General features: G+C 38.0%; 1 protein-coding gene across 3 annotated transcripts in view; it reads right to left on the reverse strand.

Moving 5' to 3' along the window:
- The window catches only part of LATS1 (large tumor suppressor kinase 1), a 49,714-nt gene that overhangs the window by 4,053 nt on the left and 24,226 nt on the right, over nt 1-21,435 (reverse strand). For 2 of the 3 annotated variants that reach the window (XM_042987302.1, XM_042987303.1), the window contains exons 3-7: nt 12,008-12,155; nt 6,671-8,181; nt 3,824-4,406; nt 1,087-1,269; nt 781-887 (exon numbers count right to left, since the gene is read on the reverse strand). In XM_042987302.1, coding sequence (XP_042843236.1) covers nt 781-887; nt 1,087-1,269; nt 3,824-4,406; nt 6,671-8,181; nt 12,008-12,155 — 2,532 coding nt within the window. Of the gene's footprint in view, nt 1-780; nt 888-1,086; nt 1,270-2,940; nt 3,005-3,823; nt 4,407-6,670; nt 8,182-12,007; nt 12,156-21,435 lie in introns of those variants that run through there. The other variant, XM_042987304.1, reaches the window with a different exon arrangement.

A 21,435-nucleotide genomic window follows, 5' to 3' on the forward strand; every position in this document is an offset into this window, starting at 1 on the left:
CCATGGACATGGGAACCACTGAAGGGTTTTTAATGGGACTGTTTATGACCAAAATTGTGGGCAGCTTCTCATTTAAATGCCAGAGGTAATTTCAAGTGGAGATACAGATATTTGTTTGTTGTTTGGGGGTAGACTATGCATGGAAGGAAACAAAGCCAGGAGCCAGAAGGTGACAAAAAGTAAATTAGAATAAATCTGCACATAGTACTAAAGACTTCCATGAGAATGGAATGAGTATATAAGCACATGAGTGACAGAGGATCTAACAGTGTGATGACAGTGGGATGACGGACACTAGAGTTCACTCCTGGAATTTCAGTGACTTCCTCTAACCTTACCAATTCATTCTTTTTTTTTTTTTTTTTTTTAAAGTAAACTCTACCCCCCAAGGTGGGGCTCGAACTCATGACCCCAAGATCAAGAGTCACTCTACTGACTGAGCCAGCCAGGCGCCTCCTTACAAGTTCATTCTTTTTTTTTTTTTTTTTTAATCAGGTTTTGTTGTTGTTGTTTGAGAAAGAGAGAGGGAAGGGGAGAGAAAGAATCTCAAGCAAGCTCCAATGCTCAGTGCGGAGCCTGATGCAGGGCTCGATCTCATGACCCTGGGATCATGACCTGGGCCAAAATCAAGAGTCAGATGCTCAACCAACTAAGCACCCACGTGCCCCACCTTACAAATCCATTCTTAAATTCCAGAATAAGATGTTCTAAATAAAGGATTGCTAAAAGTCTATGATATAGGGACTCTGACAAGTCTTTGGTATAGATGCTATATCTTACCTTCATTTGTGTTTCTAATGGTGTTTGTGCCAAGAAAGGAGGTTGACCCACCAACATTTCAAAAAGAATTACACCAACACTCCACCAATCACATAACTGTGTATAGCCTAAAATAAGATACCAAAGTTATAGTTATTCAGAAACTTTTTAAAAAGTGCTCAGAATACAATAAAAATATTAAATCACCAAAATGCTGTATAATTAATATTTTTATTATAAACCTGAAAAATAAGCCACATGTTAATTAATGTAAATTTCAGCTGGTCTAAAGGCCTATTGAGATTATCACAAAACTAATGTTTTTACCTGTTCGTAACAACACTTCAGGTGCAATATAATTGGGTGTCCCAACCAACGAATGTGCAAGACACCGCTGGTGTTGGCGTGCAGCTCTCCGCTCCAATGGCTTCAATCTATCTCCACATCGACAGTTAGAAGGGTCACCCCATTCATTACTGAAATCCATACTATCTTGCCGTGGATGGTCACCTATGTAGAAAGTACGTAAATAATAAATAAATAAATAAAAGCAACAAGAACAAGACTGAGCCTAAAGACTGTTTAATCTTTTGACATCATGGTTTAGAGTTAACAGTACTCTTCCCTTGAGACAAAATAAGACACAATGTATGCCATATCACTGATGGTGTTTATTACTAACTACAGCCTGTGCTCCGAGATACTAATAGGACAAGTGTTACTCTAAGAAAAATTAGTGTAAGTTTCAGTAATTTACTCAATGTCAAATGATGATAATTAAAGTCATGAGTTCGTAGGATCAGGAATTTGTTATGCAGACTGCTTCCCCTTACTATTCTGAACAAAGTTTCAAACAAATGAGATCAGTGTTTGTTCATTCAATAAATGACAACGACAAATAAGACAGGGATCTTCTTTCGGGTAGCTTCTCTGTATTGGACAAACACAACAAACAGATATATATTTTATATCGATACATATACATATATATATCGATAAAAATATGTATATAAAAATAGTGATGCATCCCATTCAAAGAATCAACGTGAGGTAATATGACAAATGTACTAAGGTGGCTCAGGAAGACGAACTGAGGTGACATTTGTAAAAACCAGAGGGACTCAACCATTTGAAAACCAGGGCAAGACATTCCACAGAGAAACAACAGTAACAAGAGAGACCAGTGGGGCTGGTAAATTAGGAGAGAATGGTGGGCAATAGGAGTCAGAGCCGGTGTTTAATAAGCAAAAGAAGTGGTTTGCCTTTTACTGCAAATGCAGTGGGAAGATACCAGAGAGTTTGAAGAGAACGACAAGATCTGATTTATGTTTCAAAAAGAAAACACTAACTGCCATGTAGAGCACCAACTGTAGGGAGGACAAGCGTGAGGAGTGACCAGTTCAGAGGCTACCCTGACAGTAACAGTGGAGATGTAGAAAAGTGAACAGATCAAGGGTATTTTTAGAGGTGGAATAAACAGGATTTATTGATGGATTAGATGTAGACGGTGTGGGGAGAAAAGAATCAAGGATAACTAAGTGGGCGGTGGTAGTGCAATTTACTAACATGGGGACGACTGGAGGGGGAGAAATTGAGAGTTGTTTATTGGCAATGTGAAGTTTAAAAGGCCTATTAGACACACACGTGAACGGGAGGGGCAACTTCTAGAAAGAGAGATTTCGAAGTCACTGGAATGAAATGGCATTTAAAGCCATGACTGGATGAAATCACCTAGAAAAATACAGCTCGTATTTAAACTGACTGTAATAATCATCTAGGCAGGGTTCCTGGCTGGCTCAGTCAGTAGAGCATACAACTCTTGATCTCAGGATCACGAATTCAAGCCCCACACTGGGCGTGGAGCCTACTCAAAAAAGTAAAAAAATAAAAAGCAAACTTTAAAAAAATAAAGTACAATTTCTCCTCTCCAGTGAAGATTTTAAATCAGAAGACTGGAATAGAGCCCACGAATCATATTTTTAAGAAGAACCCCAAATTTTTAGGGTGACTCTGAGGAGACAGGTTCAAGTGTCTCAGTTCTATCCACTTACTGTCAACCTACTTGGCTTCACAGAAACACAGGAGGCTAATACTTACCTGAGAAGATTGCTGTGACCCTTAAATTAGAATATATGTAAAGAACCTGGTCATAAGTATTCAAGAATTGTTAGATCGACTTACACTTCCATTAGCGCTTTGAAGGGATCTTGGTGAGCAGTGTGGTGTAGTAGAAATAACATGGGCCCTGTAATCAGACAAACCTGGGTTCAAAGCCTAGCCCCCTACACTTCTTTTCTGTCTGACCTTGGGCAAATTGCTTCATCTAACTAAGCCTCAGTTTCTTTATCCTGCCTCACAGTGATGTGAGATTGAACAAAATCATGTAGATAGAGTGTTTAAGGTTAAATAAGTCGTATAATAGTCATACCACGGAATCCTAAATAGCAGTGAAAATACATGTCATATGCAATAACACAGATCAACCTCAAATACATAAAAGAAGTGAACATAGAAGAATACATATAGAATGATTACATTGAAATAACGTTCAAGAGTAGGCAAAATAAAATAACATTGTTTAGGGTTATAAACATTGGGAAAAGTATAGAGAAAAGTAAAGAAATGTGATTACAAAGTTCTGAAATAATGGTTACTTCTGTGGAAGAAAAAGGCGAAGCAATCGTTTAAGGGCTTCAGAAGCACTGACAATCTAGTTTTTAAGCTGAATGGTGGGTATGGGGCTTCATTTAAAAATTTTGGGGGACGCCCGGGTGGCTCAGTTGGTTAAGTGTCTGACTCTTGATTTCGGCTCAATTGTGAGGTCCCACTGAGCATGGAACCTGCTTGGGATTTTTCTCATTATTTATTTCTAAATAATGATATTTAGAAATAATCTAACACATTCTTTCATTTTATAAGTCTTGGTGTCTAAAGGATTCACTCACATTTATCCAATAGTCAAGACTGAAACCAGGACTTATGGCTTCCATCCAGTGAGAATACCTTATATCTTATTACATTTACAAGTCATATTAATATGTACAAATTTTATGGTTTTACTCACCACTCTGATAGTACTTAGAATCATGTGTCCATCTGAAGCCAGTGCAGAGGCCGAAGTCAGTCAATTTAATATGACCATCACGATCAATCAAAATATTATCAGGTTTAATATCTCTATGAATAAAACCCATTTTATGAACACTTTCAACGGCACAGGTAAGTTCTGCTATGTAGAATCGTGCCAGATTTTCTGGAAAGATGCCCATTCTAATTAATAGGCTCATCATATCACCCCCAGGAATATAGTCCATTACAAAGTATAAATTGTCCTTATCTTGGAATGAATAATATAGACGAACTACCCATTCATTGTCAGCTTCGGCCAGGATATCTCTCTCAGCTTTAACATGAGCGACTTGATTTCGAAGCAGAACATCTTTCTTTCGAAGAGTTTTTGTTGCGTACAAAGCCTTAGTATCTACTTTTCTTGCTAGACAGACTTCACCAAATGCTCCTATTCCTAGTGTCTTTATCTTCACAAACATAGACTTGTCCATTTTAGCCCTCTTAAGACGGATATAATTAGACTCTTTTTGGCAAAGCATCTTTCTCATTTGATCCTGGGCATCTTGAGATAGTCCAACCTAGGCAAATAAACTAAAGGTTAAATGAGGAATTAGCTTCTATACCAAATATTAAAAAATAGTTTGGAAAAACTCAGGCATATATTTAAAGGTTAAATGCATAATAATTTTTAACGAAGCATGTTAGAAATCTAGAATATACTTCAGAGAAAATTAATTAACACAAGTGCAGCTTAAGGGATAGTTAACAGGATATACAAAGGTGAGTTTTTATGCAGATTCTGCCATGGAGAGCAAGATGATACCAACGGTCAGCTTCCTACTGTTTTCTAATGCACCCCAACAAAGTTCCCAATGTGCAACAACCAAACATCTGTTAACATGCATCCTCATCCATCTCCCCATGCATGTCCACCCCAAATTATGTGATCAGACTACCTTTATTATATATGCTTCTCTTGTGGAATGCCTACAATTAAAATATTCTTCCTCTTTTCTTTCATGAAAAGAAATTCTTCCCTCCAGATTCATTTATTCTAAAAAACTGATGTATTAAGAACAAAAGAATGTCGTTTCTAACTTAACCACTCATTCACAACCCATCTTTCTTTTCTTTTTCTCAGGCACTAGAGGAAGGGTAGGTAGGGTGCGCAGCCACCACTAACACAAAATGCAAAAGGTTTCTCCTACCGTATTTAAAAAGGACAACTTGTTTGATTACAAGGTATCCTTTCGGTATTTTGGAACATTTCAAAGAATAGTCAATGTGACTTATGAAGACACCAAAAAACAGATTAAAAACAAAAGCCAACTTCTGAGTAGACATGGACTACCCGGATTTAGAAGGAAGTTTATTTTTGGCTAGTTTAATAAGAAACAATTTAAGGGTTAAAATAGAATAGGAATGTAAGAAGTAGAGTCTAATTCTAGAAATGCAAGCCTAATTAGAATATAGCGACCTCATGCTTCTGTTAGGGTGTGCACATTTGCATGCAGTATCTTTTAAGAAGGGTGGCATGCCAGACTTAGTGTAGAACTGTTTCTCTTAAAATCTTACTTGCCTACACAGTAATGGAGGCTACAGAAGTCAGCAAAGCTTCCAACACCATAAAAGTTTAAATCAGCTATTAGTGAAAGTGAAGAGGAAAAAGGAAAAATAAACTAAGAAAATACATACAGACAGACTTTAGTAAGAAATCCTAAGGGCTAAAATATGGATGGGTCATACAGATTATCATGGTGTTTCTCATCTAAGAAAATTCAATTTATAGCAGGAATAACAATACTGTGAAATCAGATTTAGACAAATCATTTTAAGAGAATGGCTCTCGTGACGCCTAGGTGGCTCAGTTGGTTAAGCGTCTGACTGGCTCAGGTCATGATCTCACAGTTCATGGGTTTGAGCCCGGGCGTCAGGCTCTGTGCTAACAGCTCAGAGCCTGGAGCCTGCTTGGGATTCTGTGTCTCCCTCTCTCTCTGCCCCTTCCCTACTCGCACTCTGTCTCTCAAAAATTTAAATAAAACATTAAAAAAAAATTAAATTTAAAAGAATGGCCCTCAAATTATGTGAGGAAGTTTCATCACAAATTTAAGCCTCTTGGATTCTGAGTGAAAGTTAAATTTGTTTGAACTGTAAAATGTGACAAAAATAGTAACAATGATAGTATCACCATAATATCCAGTGAAGATATGTACATAGAATCACAACAGACTAATTTAAAATGAGTGAGCACTTATTCTTGATCTTCCTTTTAGTGGTTTAATAATTTCAGCATATTTTTCTAGTACATTATAAAAAAATGAAATTAGATGAGGAAATAACTGAAGAGATAAGTCTTTGATACTTTTTAATAAGACCAACCAAATGAATAAACCTGACGAATAAGGTCCCAAAACTACTATAAGTAAAAAAAAAAAAAAAAAAAAAAAAGTTTCATATCAAGAGATGTACCCAGATATTTCTAGCTAGTTTAAACAGTTGTAAGAAAATGCATACAACTTAAAAAATAACCTTTGCAAAAAAAAAAAAAAAGAAAGAAAGAACCTTTGCTATTTCCATAAAAAGGGATTATGTACACCTAAATAGCACTCCATAAAGTATATTTTTCTTAATTTATTAGAACTTTATTACAGGAAATGGAGTAAATTTTGAAATACTAAAATAAAATGGTATAATCAAAAGTACGTTAAAGTTTACTGACTTTAAATAATTGATAATGAACTTAGCTATAAAAAGAAGGAAAAAACACTGGACCGATATTTAAAAATAAACACTAAGCAAACAGACGATCAAGTATAAAAATCTGCATTTTAAAAGGTTTTACCCGCATCATTTCATTCTCTAACTGTTTTTTCCGATGTAGCCGTTGCTGATGAGATTTGAGTACATTTTCTACATGTTGCTCCATAAAGAATTTAAACGCCTGAGGAGAGTAACTTTGAATACGAGATTCCCTTCGCTCTTCATCTTTCTTGTTTTTCCTAACAGTGATGGGTGAAGTTGTAATCTGTTTCTTTTCTTTATCCCCACCATCCATATTTTCGTAACTTTTTTCACTCTCATCTTCCTTGGGCAAGCTGGGCTGATCCTCTTTGCTAGATTTACTGATTGATTCATATGGGGGAACAGATGGGTTTTGGTGTAGCAGATGTTTTGGGTAAGGTGGAGGTGGGCCTTGATAATTTGGAGCCTCAGCAACAGGAGGCATAACAGTCATATTTGAAGTGGTACCCTCAGAAAAAGGACTAGGTTGAACCGTTTGAACTGGCTGGGGTATCCAAGAAGGGTGTGTAGGTGCTAACGCAGTCTGTAGCTCTGGTTTTAATACACGTATACTTTTCACAGGCTGTTGAATAGGAGCTGGTGTAATTGCAGTGACTGTTGTAGCTGAGGGCTGAGAATTAGCAGAATGACTTGTTCTATTTCCTAACGGGTTATTAAAGGAATTTGACCTCACTGGTATGTTAGGTTGCCATGTGGGGATTTCATGCCCACTGCTTGGGGATGACTGGGCTGGAGCGGAAGATGACTGAGGCCACGTTGTTTGCAGTCCAGGTGCATTAATGTTATAAAGTTCCATGTTATGACTGTTTCTGTTTGGCACCATCATAGATTGGGGAATATTTCCATTTGTATATGATGAAGGGGCAGCAGATCCCCCCGTTTGTAAAGCAGAAGAGCTCTGTCCATTAGTTGGGGTCAGAGGATACGGAGGGGGCGGCTGCCGATTCACAGTGCCAGCAGGGACATTTTGGTGTATCATAAAATCAGTTTGACCGCTACCATTCTGAATTCCAGGTCTTCCTGGTGGAAAGTTAAATTTGTTGGAACTCTGCATGATGATAGGTTGTCTGCCAACAGGAACAGAACTAATGCCTCTCTGTCCCTGATTAGGAGGATTCATTGGGGACGTGTTCAGAGGCGGTGGAGGATAGCCCTCCTGCCAGGCTCCAGGTGGAACTGGAGAGATTCGGGAGATTACATATTCCATGTTTCCGGAATAGCGCTTTGTTTGAGAGTTTGGTTCCCACGAGGGAGGAGGGGGAGTTGTACCTCTTGGAGGGGGAGTCTGGCCTCTGGGAGGTGGGGGAGGAGTGACACTCCTTACTTGAGGAGGTGGTGGGGGGTTCACCCTCTGTCCGTTGCTTGGGTGGGCTTGAGCAAATGCTGTTATACCAGATCCTGACAAAGGTCTTCCTACGTCTGTCTGCGAGTTGGGACTTTCGGAACGATAGGCCACGCTTTCTCCTAGTGGTGGGCCATGTCTCTGAGGAACTAAGGATTCTTTGGAACCTTTCCAGCTTTGTTTGCGGTTAACTGGTTGTTGCACACTCCCTATGGTCATAAAACAGAGAGAGGAAAAAAAAGCAGGTTTTTAACATCTTATTTTTAAAAAATTAAGTTTGGAATTCTGACACAGCTAAATGGTAACTCTCTTTCAAGAATTATAAAAATCAAAGTTTAGTACACTAGTATTATTTCACCTTTCAAATTTTACTTATTTTGACTAGGTAATACATTTTCATGGCTAAAAATTCTAGAAGTACAAAAGAATACCCACGTCTGTCCCTTAGCCAACCAGCTTCCTTTCTTGAAGGTAACCATTATCATTAGTAAGATGTTTTAGGGATACACAAGTAAATAGCATACTTCCTACTTCTATTATTATCCCTACTCTTCTTCTTAAAATGTTGAAGATTCTGTATATAAAATGTTTTCTTACTTTAAAAAAGTGTCACCACAGTGTTTCACTGTATGGATATACCCAAATTTATTTAATCAGTTCTCCTACTGAAGAATATTAAGGTTGTTTCTAGTCTTTTGCTATACAAAAAAAAAAAAAAAAAAGGCATCGAAAAATTTTGTGCAGATATCATTTCATATATATGTTAGGTAGATAAATTATCAGAAGTGGCATTATTGAGCCAAAGTTTTGTCCATTTAAAATTTTAATAGATACAACTACTTTTAAATATATTTCTAAGACACCAGGGGGTAACTAGCTGAACACTAAATATAGATTTTACAGAGTTTCTCTTTACTAAAATTTCCAAATAAATGAAATAGGCAAGAAAATATATGATACTCATACCCGGCCCCCAAATGAAGTTTTTAAAATAGTCTGGATACTTGGAAAAGATCTTTAATACATTTAAAAATATATACATTTGTATAAAATTCAATATATAGAAATAATACATTACAGAAAGATTAAGTATTTCAGTGTAAAGATGAAACCATACAAGCACTAAGAAAAAAACAAGTGAACATCCAGTAATATTGGGAGTACCTCTTTTGTACCTCTTGGGAAGGTCTTCCCAGGTATGACAAGGATAGAGAACATACAGTAAAGACTGACAGATCTAAATACATAAAACATTTAACAACATTCAAAACAAAATAAGAAACATCTACAAATCTGAAAGGTCAATATCATCCTGGGAGAAAATATATTTAATAACACATATGAGAAAAAAAAGGTAAATGTTCAGAATGTACAGTTTAGGGGCACCTGGTGGCTCAGTGGGTTAAGCCTCTGGCTCTGGATTTGGGCTCAGGTCATGATCTCACAGTTCATGGGATCAAACCCCACATCAGGTGCCATGCTGACAGCAAGGAGCCTGTTTGCGATTCTCTCTCTCCCTCTCTCTTTTCCCCTCCCCCACTCTCTCTCTTTCTCAAAATAAACATTAAAAAAAATGTACAGTGTAACAGTCTATTTCAGCTAGACTGGGCAGCATACTGGGTCTATGACTTGAGGAAAATCATCACTCTGGGCAACCTAGGCAAGTCCTCTGGCCTCCAAGCTCAGTCGCACCTTCCTCAGAGAGTCAGCTGAGGCTAAAGACAACATGTATTCACTCTCCCGGCTTTTACCAGTTAAATCAGAAGTCTCCGCAACCTTCAAGTATACTGCCATCTCTGTTCTGCACCTCCCATAAAGCTCTCTGTGTTCTCCCACTTCCCAAACCCTCCCACTATTGCCCTCCAACAAATGCTCCTATATCATAACCTCTGCCCCAAGCTTTCCCACCACCTCCTTAAAGTTGGTTATCTTCTGCTGACATTACTTTCTTTTTGGTCCTTTGCAATTAACAGGTCTTCTTTAAAAATGAACTGAGCTAAAGATGGGATTCTACCTCTTATTATTCCGTCACACTCTTTGGACGCTCATGCTATCTGGGCGGCCACGTTCATTCCTCTCACTTAACGAACTCCTACTTGTTCATCCTCATTCACCCATAGTTTTGATACCTGGTCTACCCTAAGCCCTGCCATCATTCTGTAACTTCAGCATCCACAAGGACGGACCATCCATCACCCTCACCTCTCAGTTCCTTGGTCTCCTCCCCTCAACTCTACCTCAAGTATCATTCCTAAGATAACATTTCTAATTTTGATATCATCCATATCTGCTGCTTTTTTTAAAATCACTTCTTTGAGGTTTATACTCTTGGACCACAACTCTCCTTTCCTATTTAACTACTACTACAAGCATTCTTCAACCCCATTAAGACCTCCATATTAATCCCTACTTCATTAATCCTCTGCTTTCTTTGTGATACACTTTAGCTATTTTGTTTTTATTATTTTTTTAAGTTTATTTATTTTTGTGCATGTGAGAGTTCAAAGACAGGGCTTTCAACTGTGCAGAGTTGAAGTGGGCTCTGTGCTGACATCAGAGAGCCCTATCCAGGGCTCGAACCTATGAACTGTGAGATCATGACCTGAGCCAAAGTTGGACACTTAACTGAATGAGCCACCCAGGCACCCCCACTTTATCTAATTTAAATCCATGGTCCACTACTTCTTCCTTTCCTCTGTATTCCCTTTTCTCTTCTCATTTCTATTCATTCATTAAATTTTTATTGAGCATCTAATTAATCTAAGTACAGTGGTGAACAAATAATATCCCTGGCCCCATGGAACTTCCATTCTTGGGGGAGAAGACTGACAATGATAACAAACAAATAAATAAACAAGGTAGGGGTGCCTGGGGGGCTGAGTCAGTTAAGCTTCTGACTCTTGGTTTCAGCTCAGGTCATGATCTCACAGTTTTGTGAGTTCAAGCCCCACATCAGGCTCTGAGCTGGCAGTGTCTCCCTCTGCCCCTTCCCCACTCACACTGTCTCTCTCAAAATAAATAAATAAACAAAAAATAAATAAACAAGGTAATATCTGTGTATTGATAAATCCAATGAAGGAACCATAAATGGCGTCAAATGATATCGAGAGTAACAGGACAGAAAGGGATGACATTCAGAACAGAAAAGGCTCCACCAAGCAGATGAATTAAGAGTAGGCAAAAGTCCTAAACTGGGAGCTTGGTATTTTCCAAGAACAAAAAGAAACCCAGTATGACTGGAGAGAAGTAAATGAAGGGAAGTGGGGTACTGGATAAAGCCTGAGAACATCAAGGCCATCAAGAGGTGTCTGGAAGGAATGAAAAGCCACTAAAGGTAGAGGAGGAATATGCTCTGATTAAGAATTTAAATTATAAATTACACTTTTATCAACATTCTGAACTCCCTTTATCGATCTTATTTGTACCTGTTTAGAACTCTACTCACAGATGATTCCAGTTACCCACTTTTTTCTCACACCTGCCAGAAAAGGTGGAGTGAAGTGCAGACTGATTCCACTATAAATTCAACGATCAGCATCATCAAATGGCTTTAGCACCGTCAGGAAATTCTACTGATTCTTTTGGTCTCCACTACAACTCTCCCCTGTTCTGAGTCTCCTCAAATCACCTGTCCCATTCCTCACCCACCACTCCAGACAAATGACCTGATTTTACACTTCAGAGAAAGCTGAAGGCATCAGAAAGGAACTCCTTATCTTCCCTATATCACCTAAGCCTGTTTGTTCTCATTAAAGCAAAGTGGTTGTTTCTCTTCCTCTGTAATATGCTAACAATCTGGGGAGGGGCAGTGAGAGAGGGGGACAGAGGATGTGAAGTGGGCTCTGCACTGACAGCAGCAAGCCTGATGCGGGGTTGAGCTCACCAACTGCAAGATCATGACCTGAGCTAAAGCTGGTCAACCAAATGAGCTCAGTCAACCAAATGAGCCACCCAGGTGCCCCGAGAGTTGATACATTGAAATGATTCTAAAATAATACTATTAAGAAATGAGAAAAAAAATGTCTGATTAATCACCTGGTTTCAAGCTGGCATTGAGAGGTCTGGCAGCTGCTGCAGCCATCTGTTCCCGGCGAGGATCTTGGTAACTCATTTTACTAATGAATTCAATTGCTGCCTCTATACTTCTGTTGTTAGTTTTCTGAAGAGCTTGTATAACCATATCCTGGTATGAAGTTTAAAAAAAAAGACACAAAGTTTGAATCTGATAATTAAGAGGCAAAGAGCACTATGAACTCCACCAGAGAAATTCATAATTAGGAATAACAGGGCCCCAAACCATATGAATGTCCTGTTTGTAAAGCTACTACAAACATCCATACAAACTCAAAGTAAAAAAGAAAATAAATCTTCAAATCTTTCACGTTTAATATTTTCACCTTTATGTAACATATTAAAATTTCTGGGGCAATCACAGCAACATAACTGATTATTTCCCATTCTTAATTTCATCCTTACACAAAGAAGACTGTCAGATTGTTAAAAACGTATCAAACGAAATACTGGAAGCCACTCTTTTGTATCATTAAAGTATTTTAGTAGTCACCTCTGTCACTGTCTTTACTAGTAAAAGAGCTATATAGTTTTTGCTTCTATCCTTAGGGCTTCCATTTTTAGAGAACCTTATTTACAAGGACATATATCTAGAACAAATGGTAGAAAAAACACTTAGACTGCATATAATTATGTGATGAAGACTTTCGGAAGCTGCATGGTATGATGAAAAAGCAGAGAGTTTGGAACTAAACAAGTGAGTTTGCGTTCCAGCAGCCTCACATTACTATGCTTTTGTTTTTTATGATTAGAAGCAAAAATACATTGCAGTGATTGTGTGGCCCACTTTAGAACTGTATCAACTTTGGAAAATTATTGAACATTTCAAAGCTCAATTTCTTCATCTGCAATACACTCACAGTGTTGATGGGAGGACTAAATAAGAAAACACGTAGGGTGCCTGGGTAGCTCAGTTGTTGAACATCCAACTTTGGTTCAGGTCATAAACTCACAATTGGTGAGTTCGAGCCCCACATCGGGCTAGCTGCTGGCAGCGCAGAGCCTGCTTTGGATTCTCTACCCCTCCCTTGCTCGTGCTCTTTCTCTCTCAAAGATAACTAAACATTAAAAAAAAAAAAAAAAAAAAAAAAAAAAAAAAAAAGAAGGGCACCCAGGGGGTGGTTCAGTCAGTTAAAGCATCCGACTTCAGCTCAGGTCATGATCTCACAGTTCGTGGGTTCAAGCCCTACATCAGGCTCTGTGCTGACAGCTCAGAGCCTGGAGCCTGTTTCAGATTCTGTGTCCCCCTCTCTCTCTGCCCACCCCTACTGTGTTCAGTCTCTGTCTTTCAAAAATGAATAAACATTAAAAATATAACATTTATAAAAAAAAAAAGAAGAAAACCTGTAAAAGCACAAAAGCACAGGGACTGGAGATCAGATATGGGTTGTCCTCCTGCCCTGCTCCTTGCCCTTTGTATGTAAACCTAAATTATACACTAACATGCAGAAAATATATGGACAGGCTTTTTTCAAGAGGGAGGCACATATTTACTTGTCATAGAAGAGCTAGTATTTCAAACAATATTTTAAAGTGAGAAATGGCTTAGTAAGACTAACGGGTGAACAGACTGCTGACAGACAACCCTCCTAATGAAACGACTAGGGTGAGACCAACCAAAAAAAAAAGGTTGTGGCAGAGACTTGCTGCCTACTCAAGATCCATTTTCCCTTTCTTGGAAAAAGTTACAGATTTTGTTGGAAGAAGTCTTCCTTATAGCTATAGTGGCCAAATGACAATTCTGACAATGAAACAAAAACAAGGATTTGTGGAAGAGTGTTGCTATCCCTGATTTTAGGTACCGGTACTTCCTGTATCCTGTTTTGTAGATAATAGATACGACATCTGTGCTAGAGCATGATGCCACCAACAAGGAAAATTCAAGAAACTCTTAAGAATCCTATGTTCTGACATCTTCAAGAGGCTGAACCAATACTAGCTATATAAACTGAGTCACTATTTTGTTTAAATCATTACTATTTGGATTTTTGTTAAAAGCAACCAAACTCAATCCTTAACTGATACAAAAGTTACAGTGTGATCACATTTTATGCCTATCAGACTTCTGCAATTTTGTAGTGAGACACAAAAGAATTAATAAGTTTCACTTTGTGTACAACTTTAATACAAATCACCCCAAATTAAAAATCAGCAGGGAGTGCTTAACTTCTAGCTAAGCCATACAAAAAAAATAGATTCAAAATGGATGAAAGACCTAAATGTGAGCCAGGAAACCATAAAAATCTTTGAGAGCACAGGCAGCAACCTCTTTGACCTCTGCTGGAGCGACTTCTTACTGGACACATTGCCATTGCCAGAGGCAAGGGATATAAAAGTCAATATGAACTATAGGGACTTCATCAAGATAAAAGGCTTCTGCACAGCAAAGGAAACAATCAACAAAACTAAAAGGCAGCCCACGGAGAAGGGGAGAAGATATTTACAAATGACGTATCTGATAAAGGGTTAGTATCCACAATCTAGATCAACTCAACACCCAAAAAAACACAAATAATCCAGTGAAGAAATGGACAAAAGACATGAATAGCCACTTTTCCAAAGAAGACATCCAGATAGCTAACAGAAACATGAAACAATGCTCAATAGCTCATCATCAGGGAAATACAAATCAAAACCACAATGAGATACCACCTCACACCTGTCACAATGGCTAATATTAACAACACAAGAAACAACAGGTGTTGGTAAGGATGTGGAGAAAGAGGAACCCTCTTGCATTGTTAGTGGGAATGCAACTGGGGCAGTCACTCTAGAGAACAGTATGGAAATTCTTAGGGACGTCTGGGTGGCTCAGTCGGTTAAGCGTCGGACTTTGGCTCAGGTCATGATCTTGCAGTCCATAAGTTTGAGCCCTACATTGGGCTGTGTGCTGACAGCTCAAAGCCTGAAGCCTGCTTCAGATTCTGTCTCCCTCTCTCTCTGCCCCTCCCCTGCTCACTCGCTCTCAAAATAAATAAACATTAAAAAGAAAGGAAGAAAAACAGTATGAAAGTTCCTCAAGTTAAAAATAGAATTACCTTATGATCCAGGAATTGCACTACTAGATATTTACACAAAGGATACAAAAATACAGATTCAAAATGCACCCCAATGTTTATAGCAGAATTATCAACAACAGTCAAACTATGGAGAGGGCCCAAATGTCCACCAACTGATGAATGGATAAAGATGTGGTATATGTATACAACAGAATATTACTCAGCCACCAAAAAGAATGAAATCTTGCCATTTGCAAGCACATGGATGGAACTAGAGTATATTATGCCAGGCAAAATAAGTCAGTCAGAGAAAGACGAATACCATATGATTTCACTCATACATGGAATTTTAGAAACAAAACAGATAAACATATGGGAGGGGAGAAAAAAAGAGAGAGAGAAGGAAACAAACCATAAGAGACTCTCCCCCCCACCCCCAATAAGAGACTCTTAAAGACAGAGAACAAACCCGAGGATTGATGGAGGGAGATGGGTGGGGGATAGACTAGATGGGTGATGAAGGAGGGCACTTGTTAGGATGAGCACTGGGTGTTGCATGTAAGTAATGAATCCCTGAATTCTACCCCTGAAACCAACATTGCACTGTATGTTAACTAATTAGAATTTAAATAAAAATTTGCAAAGAAAAATAAATCCACCAACTGATGAATGGATAAAGAAGTTGTGGTTTATATATACAATGGAATACCACTTGGCAATGAGAAAGAATGAAATCTGGCCATTTGTAGCAATGGGGATGGAACTGGAGAGTGTTATGCTAAGTGAAATAAGTCAGGCAGAGAAAGACAGATACCGTATGTTTTCACTCTTATGTGGATCCTGAGAAACTTAACAGAAGACCATGGGGGAGAAGAAGAGGGAAAAAAAAGTTACAGAGAGGGAGGGAGGCAAACCATAAGAGACTCTTAAATACTGAGAACAAACTGAGGGTTGATGGGGGGTGGGGGAGGGGGAAAGTGGGTGATGGGCACTGAGGAGGGCACTTGTTGGGATGAGCAGTGGGTGTTGTATGGGACCCAATTTGACAATAAATTATATTTTTAAAAATATAAATAAATACAAGAAAAGAAAGATAAATAAATAAAACTGGTTAGGCCAAATGAACTATATTCATGCTACTCTCCCACAGCAGTGTCATCTCACTTGGTAAGAAAAACTGGCACCCAACATCCTTTTTCAATATTGTGGGAACCATATTCTTGTTAATTACACTAGAATTTTAGCTGGTGATTATTATGCTGGCTTTTACTTTTGAAAAGTTATTGCTATATGTCAAAATATTTTTTACATCTGTTAACAGTATTGACCAAAGTTCCAAAAGTGGAGTGTTAGTACCAGTGTGAAAAAGAGCACTCTCGTATCAGTAACTTTGGAATAGAAGTTTCATGTGATAGGAAACACTGTGTCCACATTACTATGGTTTTTTTCATGCTTAGAAGCAAAAATACACCCCACTGATTATAGATTTACGTGCTCCAAGAATGCATCAATCCTGTTTAACATTTATTCCTACAAAGAACTTAATCTCAAAATATTTGAGATTTTAAAAAAAATTTAATTATATGAGAAAGAGTGGGGAAGGGGCTGAGAGAGAGGGAGACAGGGCATCCGAAGCAGGCTCTGTGCTGACAGCAGACTTGAACTCACAAACCGTGAGATCTTGACCTGAGCCGGTCGGACCCTTACTGACTGAGCCACTCAGGCGCCCCTGAGGTTTTAATCTTAAAGACCACTAGAAACATACTCTCAAAAAATTGCAACAGCTTTGAACCTGGTGTAAAGGAACAGATAGGATTTATGAAATGATAAAATAGTGAGGTGAAAACTGGACAAAAATTTTAAAGCACCAAGTTAGAAACTTAAACAAATTCTTCAATATAAAGAGAAGCTATCAGAATGAGTGATTCAAGGAGGCAGCAGAAAAAATTTGCCATACCATATTCTCTATATCACCATGGAGATAAATACTACTCTAACTTCATTATTTGGACAAATGAGGATTGACAAATGCCTAAATGCTTTTAGTAAAACAACTTTGCTTAAGGGATTATTAATGTCAATAAGGTGACAATTTTGAAGCGTATGGTGGTAATAAAGCTAACATATCTTTGTTAATGTAAAGTAATGATTGTTATTATTGCCAACAGATAAAGAATAGGCTATTGACCTAAATGAAGTTAAGTCAAAGAAAGACTTAATACCATGATTTCACTTATATATGGAATCTAAGAAACAAATGAATAAAGAAAAAAAAAAACCAGACTCTTAAATACAGAGAATTGGTGGTTGCTGGAGAGGAGGTGGGTAAGGGGATGAGCAAAATAGATAAAGAGGTACAAGAGGTACACACTTCCAGTTATAAAATAAGTAAATCATGAAGAGGAAAAGTACAGCATAGGAATATACTCAATAATATTCTAATAACATCGAATGAAGACAGATGGTGACTACACTTACCACAGTACCCAATGCATAATGTATAGAATTGTCAAATCAACATGTTACGTACTTGAAACTAATAACACTATATGCCAATTACACTAAAAAAAAAAAAACAACAGAGCATTAACTAATGCTTTAGATTTCTGAAAACAGTTTACATTACAGAAAGAATTTTTAAGTTCCTTAAAGGAATAGACCATGTTCGATATGACTCATTCTGCTGACTGAATAGTTCACACACAATAAGAAATACATAGCTACTAAGGTGACTTCTCTGACATAACTCATTACTACTTAAGAGTCTTTATAGCCATGTGACTTTCTAAATGCTCTTTTCCTAGCAATATATAAAAGGAAAGAATAAGGTCAACGATTGCCTTCTGGCTAAGGGATTAGGGAAAAAGTACTCTGGAGAAACTCCATGTGAGCCATTTCCTTAATTCTCCAACTACTAACCAGGAAAACATCACAGGTCCTCTCCTCCTCTCTCTCTCTATATTTTCAGGTACAAATTTAGTATTTTTAGAACCCGTAAGCATAAAAATGATAGTAAATAATATTAATCAAATGGATGAACAGAGTAGGCCAGAAAGATTCATCTTTTTTCTCCATGGTTTAAGTGGAATCTCCCTTTTAAAATTCTTTACTATAATGCATACTTAAGTTCTGAACATTAGAGATATCTGAAAATGTTACCAATATTAACAATAGAAAGAATTTTAAAGGTAATTATCTTTATGTAGTGGAGCTAAAAATAATTTTTGTTTCTTCTTTACATTTTTAAATTTTTGACAGGAATAGGTACTTTTATAATCAGTAAAAAAAGTTACTGTAACTTTAAGGAAAACATAATACTTGCTCATTCACATTTACATTTTCCATGGGCAATTTGTATCCAAAATGATTTCTGCCACCTAAAATATTCACAGAAAGTATGTAATCATGCAAAATAAATTTTGTTAATAACCGAAACAAAATATATATGTATATGTATGTATGTGAGCATATATATATGTATATATATATGCTATGAAAAACTTTCAATATGAATTCTAAAGGTAAATATTAAAGACTTGGCCTAATTTACATGAACTGAAATTTCATTAAAGTAAAACTTAGAAGAGAACTCAGTGATTCATTAAAAAGGAATAGCATCCCAATCACAGGGGTCCCAGAAGATGAAGAGAGAGAAAAAGGGGTAGAAGGTTTATGTGAGCAAATCACAGCAGAAAACTTTCCTAACCTGGGGAAAGAGACAGACATCAAAATCTAGGAAGCACAGAGAACTCCCATTAGAGTCAATAAAAACTGACCATCAACAAGACATATCGTAGTCAAATTCACAAAACAGACAGACAAGTAAAGAATCATGAAAGTGGCAAGGGAAAAAAAGTCCTTAACCTACAGGGGAAGACAGATCAGGTTCACAGCAGACCTATCCACAGAAAGGAGTGGCAGGATATATTGTGCTGAATTAGAAAAATATGCAGCCAAGAATTCTTTATCCAGCAAGGCTATCATTCAAAATAGAAGGAGAGAGGGGCGCCTGGGTGGCTCAGTCGGTTAGGCCTCCGACTTCGGCTCAGGTCATGATCTCGCGGTCTGTGAGTTCGAGCCCCGCGTCGGGCTCTGTGCTGACCACTCAGAGCCTGGAGCCTGTTTCGGATTCTGTGTCTCCCTCTCTCTCTGACCCTCTTTCATTCATGCTCTGTCTCTGTCTCAGAAATAAATAAATGTTAAAAAAAAATTAAAAAACAAAAACAAAATAGAAGGAGAGATAAAGAGTTTCCCAGACAAACAAAAACTAAAGGAGTTCCTGACCACCAAACCAGCCCTGCAAGAAATTTTAAGGGGGGACTCCCTGAGGGGAGAAAAGATGAAACAAAACAAAACCAAAGCAACAAAGACTAGAAAGGACCAGAGAACATCACCAGAAACTCCCAACTATATGGGCAACACAATGGCAATAAATGCGTATCTTTCAGTAGTCACTCTAAATGTCAATGGACTAAATGCTCCAATCAAAAGACATAGGGCAACAGAATGGAGGAGAAAACAAGATCCATCTATATGCTATTTACAAGAGACCCATTTTAGACCTAAAGACACCATCAGATTGAAAGTAAAGGGATAGAGAACCATCTATCATGCTAATGGTCGCCAAAAGAAAGCCAGAGCAGCCATACTTCTATGAGACAATCTAGATTTTAAAATAAATTCTGTGGGGCGCCTGGCTGGCTCAGTCGGTTGAGCGTCCGACTTCGGTTCAGGTCATGATCTCACGGTTTGTGAGTTCAAGCCCCACGTCAGGCTTTGTGCTGACAGCTCAGAGCCTGGGGCCTGCTTCGGATTCTGTGTCTCCCTCTCTCTCTGCTCCTCCCACGCTCACACTCTGTCTCTCTCACCTTCAAAAATAAATAAACATTAAAAACAAAATTAAAAAAAATAAAAAAATAAAATAAAGACTGTAACAAGAGATGAAGGGTATTTTATCATAATTAAGGGGTCTATCCCCCAAGATGACCTAGCAATTGTAAACATTTATGTCCCCAACTGGAAGCACACAAATACATAAATCAATTAATCACAAACATAAAGAAACTCATTGACAATAATACCGTAACAGTAGGGAACTTCAACATCCCACTTACAGTGGACAAGATCATCTAAGCAGAACATCGAGAAGGAAACAATGGCTTTGAAGGACACACTGGACCGGATGGTCTTAACAGATATATTCAGAACATTTCATCCTAAAGCAGTAGAATACACATTCTTCTCAAGTGCACATGGATCATTATCCAGATTAGATCACATACTGGGACACAAATCAGCCCTCAACTAGTACAAAAAGATCGATATCATACCGTGCATATTTTCAATGTTTATTTATTACTGAGATAGAGACAGAGCATGAGTGGGGGAGGGGCAGAGAGAGAGAGGGGTGGGGCACAGAACCCGAAGCAGGCTCCAGGCTCTGAGCTGTCAGCACACAGCCCAACGCAGGGCTCGAACTCACAGACCGGGAGATCATGACCTGAGCTGAAGCCAGACGCTCAACCGACTGAGCCACCCAGGCGCCCCAAGTGTTCATACTGTGCATATTTTCAGACCACAATGCTATGAAACTCGAAATCAACTACAAGAAAAAATTTGGAAAGACAACAAATACTTGGAGACTAAAGAACATCCTACTGAAGAATGGATGGGTTAACCAAGAAGTTAAAGAGGAAATAAAAAGTATATGGAAGCCAATGAAAATGATAATACCACAGCCCAAAGCTCTGAGACACAGCAAAGGTGGTCACAAGAGGGAAGTATATAGCAATCCAACCCTTCCTAAATAAGAAGAAAGGTCTCAGATACACAACCTAACCTTATACCTTAAAGAACTAGAAAAAGAACAGCAAATAAAACCCCAAACCAGCAGAAGACGGGAAATAGTAAAGATTAGAGCAGAAATCAATGCTGTCTAAATCAAAAAAATAGAACAAATCAATGAAACAGGAGCTGGTTCTTTGAAAGAATTAACAAAATTGATAACCCCCCAGCCAGTATGAGCAAAAAGAAAAAGGAAAGGACCCAAATAAATAAAATCAAGAATAAAAGAGGAGAGATCACAACCAACACTGCAGAAATACAAACAATAGTAAGAGAATATTATGAGCAAGTATATGCCAATAAAATGGGCAATCTGGAAGAAATGGACAAATTCCTAGAAACATATAAACTACCAAAACCGAAACAGGAAGAAATAGAAAATTTGAACAGACCCATAACCCATTAAGAAATAGAATTAGTAATCAAAAATTTCCCAAAAAACAAGAATTCAAAGCCAGATGGCTTTCCAGGGGAATCCTACCAAACATTTAAAGAAGAGTTTAACACCTATTCTCTTAAGCTGTTCCAAAAAATAGAAATGGAAGGAAA

The sequence above is a fragment of the Panthera tigris genome, chromosome B2 (assembly GCF_018350195.1).
Source record: "Panthera tigris isolate Pti1 chromosome B2, P.tigris_Pti1_mat1.1, whole genome shotgun sequence".
Classification (NCBI taxonomy): domain Eukaryota; kingdom Metazoa; phylum Chordata; class Mammalia; order Carnivora; family Felidae; genus Panthera; species Panthera tigris.